The 7,505-nt window shown below is 34.3% G+C and overlaps 1 protein-coding gene across 6 annotated transcripts; it reads right to left on the minus strand.

Moving 5' to 3' along the window:
* Positions 1-7,248, minus strand: LOC132294899 (uncharacterized). 6 transcript variants are annotated; one of them, XM_059792918.1, is made up of 4 exons: positions 6,395-7,224; positions 6,131-6,191; positions 2,569-4,719; positions 1-2,486 (listed from the first exon to the last, which is right to left on the minus strand). In XM_059792918.1, exons 3-4 carry the CDS (start codon positions 3,431-3,433, stop codon positions 2,380-2,382), a joined length of 972 nt encoding a protein of 323 aa, XP_059648901.1. In that variant the 5' UTR covers positions 3,434-4,719; positions 6,131-6,191; positions 6,395-7,224; the 3' UTR covers positions 1-2,379. The 6 variants fall into 6 exon arrangements, 5 of the variants coding, with proteins under 5 accessions (XP_059648901.1, XP_059648902.1, XP_059648903.1 ...); XM_059792919.1 differs by having other exon boundaries at positions 6,131-6,274; XM_059792920.1 differs by having other exon boundaries at positions 2,569-4,215; positions 4,321-4,719; positions 6,131-7,223.
* Positions 7,249-7,505: the final 257 nt, after the last annotated feature.

A 7,505-nucleotide genomic window follows, 5' to 3' on the forward strand; every position in this document is an offset into this window, starting at 1 on the left:
CAACATTCACATATATACTTTCACGTATAGTTTTGCTTTGTACATCACAATCTTAAGAGCTTGAGTGTTGCACCATTCACATATATACTTCCACATATAATGAGCTAGACATTCCTTAAAAATAGTATGTGTGTACACACATACTTCATTACACTTACATAAAATGTACACACAACTGGAGATCACTAATATTCATTCCATAAAATGTACACCTACTTCTTTATAGTTGCACAGGCCTCCATTTGATTAACTTAGAGATCAGTAGCTTTCTGGAGTTGCAGCAACTAGAGAATGCTTCCTATCAATCCCACTGGTGCCACTGCCTACAACTTACTGCCATATCCTTTAATGTAGTAGCAAAAAATGAATTTGAATGTAAAACAAGATATTACCTATAGTAGCAAAATATAAAGCAGAGTTAAATTCAATTTTTTTTATTTTATTTTTAAAAAATCCGGCATGACTTCCCCTTAAAAATTGACATTTCCAAAATTTCAAAACACAATAAACACAAGGGACACCGCCCACAAAATTAATTCAATAAGGGACACCGCCCACAAAATTCATTTAACAAGGGACACCGCCCACAAAATTATTTCAACAAGGGATACCGCCCACAAAATTCAATTAACAAGGGACACCGTCCACAAATTTAATTCAAGCAAAATATATCTAACCTTCTTTCAGGCTAAGCTGTAAATTTGGAGTGTAAATGACCTCATGCAAAACAAAACACATGAACAACATTAGAGAAAAACAAAATAGCATACGGTAGAAATGAAATAATTAGAAGTAGTAAATAAGATATATCTAACCTTTTTTCAGGCTAAGCTGCAAATTTGGAGTGTAAATAACCTCATGCAAAACAAAACACATGAACAACATTAGATAAAAACAAAATAACACACGGTAGGAATGAAATAATTAGAAGTAGTAAACAAGATATATCTAACCTTTTTTCAGGCTTAGTTGTAAATTTAAAGTATAAATGACCTCATGCAAAACCAAACACATGAATAACATTAGAGAAAAACAAAATAGCACACGGTAGGAATGAAATAATTAGAAGTAGTAAATAAGATATATCTAATCTTTTTTCAGGCTTAGTTGTAGATTAAAGTGTAAATGACCTCATGCAAAACAAAACACATGAACAACATTAGAGAAAAACAAAATAACACACGGTAGGAATGAAATAATTAGAAGTACTAAATAAGATATATCTAACCTTTTTTCAGACTAAGTTGCAAATAGAGTGTAAATGACCTCAGTAGCAAATTTTAGAAATGGCCTAAAGCTTACTCCCAAAATGACAGAGAAGAGAACACAACAGCAACTAATACGCAGTTCAAAATATACCATTTAAGTATATATTACATACCAAATAAAACACAGGAAATTAACTAAATACGTATTACATGTCATATATTACAAAAGATGGAAGTTTATCTAACTTTATCTTTCAATAACAACGATAATGAGCAACAAGAGGACAATCACAATAAACATGATTGTGATAGCAAGACATCCACAACCTAGGAAGAGCATGTACTTCTGTCTACATTGTTCATTTTGAATCATTGCAATGACTCTGTCCAAGTCAGATTGAACCTGTTCTTCAACTTGTGCACCTTGGTGCAACTCATCCACCCACATAAATGCATTCATATGTGACTACAAGAAATATAAATTATACAATTAGGAAACAGTAGCAGAAATAGCAGCTGAAAGTTTAAAACCATACCTCCCGAGCTAGACACCTATAGAATTATCGACCATCATTTTTTGGAGTTCGAGCCCTATACAGATGCATAGGACCTCTACCACATGCACATTGTGGTCGCTCACCTTTAAACCTATACATAAGTGCGCCTACAAGTACTAAAGCATTTAATATTTGATGTCCTGATATAATTAGTTATTACAGTTTTCCATAAATAAGGAGCATCTGAGTTTAATTTACGTAATATAATTAGTAATTACAGTTATCCATATTAAAATTCTACACACTATTAGACAGTTTTATAATTAGTGATTACAGTGCTCCCAAATTAGGTTGGCAATACCATCACGATAAATATCCATCTGTCGTATCTGTGTATTAGTAGCACTGACCACCTGAACATCGTCATCCACATCAGGTTCATTTTGTGAAGATTGAGGGGTTTCAGAATCAAAAATTTCATCAGATTCACCTTGGGATCTTATAAAATTATGCAATGTACAACAGGCAATGACAATAAGAACTTGAGTGTCAAAGTGATAAGGGGGCATTTGCTTCAATATAGCGAATCTCATCTTTACCAACCCAAAACATCGCTCTATGATATTCTTCAATGACGAATGCCTAAAATTATACACCTCTTCTCTACCACGTGATCATCTAATATGTCTACGATATTCCTGCATGTGGTAACGTTGACCTCGGTAAGGGGTCAAAAACCCCGGTTGATTGGCGTACCCAGAGTCCACTAAATAAAACTTACCTGTCATGTTAAGTATGTTAAGTATTAAAATTAACGTATTTGCAATGTTAAATGCATAAATATGGAAAGGTAATATTTTTACCTTCGGGTGGTGATGGAAAATTGAAATCCTGATTCTGAATGCACTCATTTAAAATCTTCGAATCATTAGCAAACCTTTCCCACCCTGCTAGAATGTATGTGAATTTCATATCAAATGAACACACGGCCATGACATTTTGGGTCGTATCACCCTTTCTACCACGAAAGGGTATTTGTTGGTCAACTGGTACTACAGCATGGATATGAGTACCATCTATGGCTCCTACACAATTCTTAAAGTATGGGTAAAACTTTGGATTGTTCTTTATCTCTTTAGGAATTTCATTCAAATCCGGGGGAACAATAATATTAGTCCCTAACTCACAAATTAACTTTAAGACAGTATGAAAGTGATATGAAATTGTGGATGTAGAGTGTTGGAATCTTTCAGCAATGACACGATTCCTTTCGTTGTGAGACACAGTAAGTAGGAAAATTGCAACTTGTTCTTCTATCGTTAGAAATGTTGAATCTTTCAATCCTAACAATTTCAACTCACGACACAATGCCCTAAAGGTGTTGGGGTACATCCGAAAATTTTCATAACACCTATTTTCATGTCCATTTAAGAGCTCGAATATGTAATCTTCCCCTTGTAACATGGAATCCCTACAACGTTGCTTATCAAAATGTTTATGATAGTACTCATATACGGCTGCGATCAATACAAGAATTTCCTCCTCATCATCATCATCATAAATGGTTAATATTGTCCTTATGTCCATAGCTACTGTCCTATTTAAGAATAAACAGAAGTAGTTATTGTAATAAAAATTAAGCAAAATGGAAAAGACATACCAAATCATACAATTATCCAGTAATAATGTAAAAGTAATAGATATAGAACATAAATAGTTATCCAGCATTAATTTAAAAGTAGTAGATAGAGGAATTAAATACAGTCTTCCAACAATAATGTAAAAGCAGTAGATAAGAAAAATTCATTACAGTCATCCAACAGTAATGTAAGAGCAGTTATAAAGCAGTCATTTAAAAGCACATAAAAGTAAGATACCGAAGAAATCACAGAGGCTGATTCATCACCCACCCAACCTTCCTGTCATAAGGAATGCGAAGAAATATGTCCCTCCACACCTTGTCCTCACCAAACATCCTTATGATCTTTAGCATAATGGGTATCATCAATCCCCACTAATGTGTTGACGATCTTAACGAACTCTTCAAGCTGGGGATCCATTTCTTTTTCTTTTTTACTGGGAGATGTCACTTCAGGCATTTCGGTAAATCGAGATGGTTAACAACTAGAAGATGATTCTGCTATGACTTTTGCAATTTTCTCAGCTTTCGCGTTCCCAATATTAGTCAAACATTCCATCACTAAAGACATTGTTTCTGAAAAAGTTTCTTTTTTCTGTTTCTTAGCTACAGGTTTGGGAGTAGAATTGAGGTCAATAGGTCCTTCTACATTAGGTCGTTCTACATCAGTCATGCCCGCATTGCCCTCAGTGTTATGAATTTCAGCTTCACGTGTTGCCACTTGAGGCATTGTTAGCACTCGGTGAGGTCTAGGTGGCTTCATAGAAGGATGAACATGCTTGCCAGTAACATGTGTATTCCCAAAAATCCTTACCATCTGCTTATAATTCTTACACCCCTGTTTTTTTATTTTTTTGCCATACTTGAGAACCTACACGTTATTAGCTTACAATTATTGTTCATCAAACCCTTTTAATACTAAATCACTAATTACTAACTGTATGAATGGTAAATAGACACGTATTGAAATACTAACCTTGTACAATCGAACCCATCTTTCAGCTTCCAACTCAATCATCCCAGTTTCACTGTTATACCCTACACCAGTCTCAGATAATATTTGTTTGCAATCTTTGTACAGTGCTCTTATATTATTGAATTTTTGTCTACATTGGTCCTTCGTGTACTTCTTTCCAGTTTCTAATAACATTGCGTCCACAATATGTGTCCACCCAATTGGATTAAAAGTCGTGCCTGTACGATTTCCTTTTCCAACCTCTTCCTCCATCAAGAGCATGAATTTCTCTTGATGGGCATCACACCAAATAGCAGCATCAGCCTGTTCAATAACTACAACATCCTCACTATTCTCATCATCAAGAGAATGAATGTCTCTTGATGAGTATTGCTCAACATTGTCATTGTTCATGTCCATCTGATTATTATTAAGTAATTGAACAGTTTAGTACATTGAATTGTGTTTTGACTCATAATTCAACATGTCAATGATAAGTGAAGAAAGTACTATCTATAAAACACTTCAATAAGGGGCAATTTTTTGTTGGATAATAATGATGCAATGAAAGAAAGGATAATAGTAATAATGTGTCATTCTTCATTCTTTATAAAAAAAAATTCAGTCCAAAAATGAGCGGAAGAAGAAGGGAAAGAGAAATAAATTATTATATAATTACAATATTATATTACTATCAATTACAATATTATAAATATTACTCAACGTAATGAAAAAAATAATTTAAAACTTTATCCTTCATTCTCTCTTGAGAATATAATAAATTGTTAATTTATTATCTTCTTTTCTATCAAAAAAAAAAAAAAAAAAAAAAAAAAAAAAAAAAAAAAAAAAAAACCCAATTTCTCATTCACCCCTTATTTTCAATGTTCCCTCTAACTTTTTTTCTATTCTACCAAACAAAGTATCAGTATATGCAGTACATATGTAAATAAAAGTACTTCTTTGCATTTATGCAGTACATATGTAATTAAAGGTAATTATTTGCATTTCTCTTTACATTATGAGTATCATAATACAATTTTTAATTTTGGCTTTTTTTTTTTTTTTTTTGGTGCACTTTTTCTGGTACAAGTGTCCAGTTCAGGTACTGCATTAAAAAAAAAATAAAAAATAAAAAAGGTGTAACCACTACTACTAATTAGAAGAATACAAACATAATATGCGATTAATCGACCTAACATTTTCATATGATGGCAAAAAACTACATATTCCATATGTTGACAAAATTTCTTAAAATTTCTGTCTTTAGACAGATTAATCGACCTAACATATTCAATTTTAAGTCTAAAGATTCATTAAGCTCGCCCAATTAGTCTTTAAATAAGGAGTTTAGAATCAAATTAATTCAGGATTGGTAAAGAAAAATACAGCACTCAATCACAAAATAAAGTTGAAAACAGAGTACCACTTCCTAATTATATTCAAGCCATAACAAATACGGAATACCAATAACATAATTATAAAAAATTTCCCACTTACAGAAACTGGAAATCGATAATACATACAAATAGTCTTAATTAGGGTTAGGGTTTCCTAGTGTCGTTACTTGCAGCTCTTTCAAAAACTGGTTGCACAAAGGCCTCGAACTACCTCGCACAATGACTAAACTGAAAAGGGTTGAAGTTGAAACCACAAAATCGCGTCAAAGATATGCGCGAAAATAGAGACAAATCAGACAACAGACATAGATCTGAGAATCGAGAATACCACTAACACAATTAAACAAAAATCCCACATACAGAAACTCGAAATCGAGAATACATACAAATAGAGTCTTAATTTTAGGGTTAGGGTTTCCTAGTGCCGTTACCTGCTGCTCCTTCAAAGACTGGTTGCACAAAAGTCTCGAACTACCTCGCACAACGACTGAACTGAGAAGGGTTGAAGTTGAAACCACAAAATCGCGTCAAAGATATGCGCGAAAATAGAGACAAATCAGACAACAGACATAGATCTGAGAATTGAGAATACCACCAACATAATTAAACAAAAATTCCACATACAGAAACTCGAAATTGAAAATACATACAAATAGAGTCTTAATTTTAGGGTTAAGGTTTCCTAGTGCCGTTACCTGCAGCTCCTTCAAAGACCCGGTGTTGCACAAAAGCCTCGAACTACCTCGCACAACGACTGAACTGAGAAGGGTTGAAGTTGAAACCCCAAAATCGCGTCAAAGAGATGTGCGAAAACAAAGAAAAATCAAACAACAGAAAGGTACGACAACCACTGGTTTGATGTTGGATCTACAAACTTTCGAAGATCTTTGCACAACCTTTGTATATCAAAGGTAGACAACAAATCGCCCCAAATCGCCTCTCAGACATGCGGGAGAAGAGAGAGAAACAAGAGGCACAAATGACCTAATTTGAGAAAAAGTATGTTTTTATACATCATATCACTGCTACAGTGTTTGGTATCACTTGATACCAGCGCTACAGTATTCGGCCCAATCTGATACCGCCGCTACAGTACAAAATCAACCAATATCACCAAATTCTTGATATTGGTTTTGGCCCAAATTTGGTATTGTTTTTACAGTATTCAAAACCAAATCAGCCCACACCAAACGAGATATGAGCCCAAAACCGAAACCAAAACCACAAAACCAACAACGTTTTGGCCTTCCGAACATGCCCTTATATATCATATCACAAATAGAGACTAGATTCTGAATGCACAGTTGAACCAAACACTCCACAACTGATAAACTTAAACATTTGATATTTGTCAAGTTTTCCTCCCAATACAAATCAATGACCAGTCGTTTCAAAAGCCTAACGTGTGTGCAGATAAGAAGCCCAAGTTTTATGGTCAGATTGGACCTTTCGCCAATGAAAACAGATTTACCTGGTACAAAATGAGTGTTGCAAAATGGTCTTTGAGATGACATCAATTGCAAATGTTGTATTTTAGGTCCATCATTTGTTTTGGAGTGGCCAAAAGGAGATTCCCATTTCACATCATTGCGGAATTCAACCTTCACTACACAGATTGCACCACCACCACCAGCACCGGCCACCACCACCATCATGTTACATGGTTGCAATGATAAGGACAAGTACTTTTAAGTCATTTTCTGTCCGAGATACACCCTCTATATACAGTGACTACTTGGACCACTATGAAATTGAGAACTCACACATATACAGACAAACTCTTGCTATGAAATTGAATACTCACAC

The sequence above is a fragment of the Cornus florida genome, unplaced genomic scaffold (assembly GCF_030987335.1).
Source record: "Cornus florida cultivar Cherokee Brave unplaced genomic scaffold, ASM3098733v1 CherokeeBrave_3.0.0_Hap2_Chr02, whole genome shotgun sequence".
Lineage (NCBI taxonomy): Eukaryota > Viridiplantae > Streptophyta > Magnoliopsida > Cornales > Cornaceae > Cornus > Cornus florida.

Coding starts and splice junctions, on each gene's coding strand:
- LOC132294899 (XM_059792918.1), bottom strand. CDS start 3,433: ATGCTGGATAACTATTTATGTTCTATATCTATTACTTTTACATTATTA. Junction 2,487..2,568: donor TTTTCCATCACCACCCGAAG/GTAAAAATATTA, acceptor TTAACATGACAG/GTAAGTTTTATTTAGTGGAC.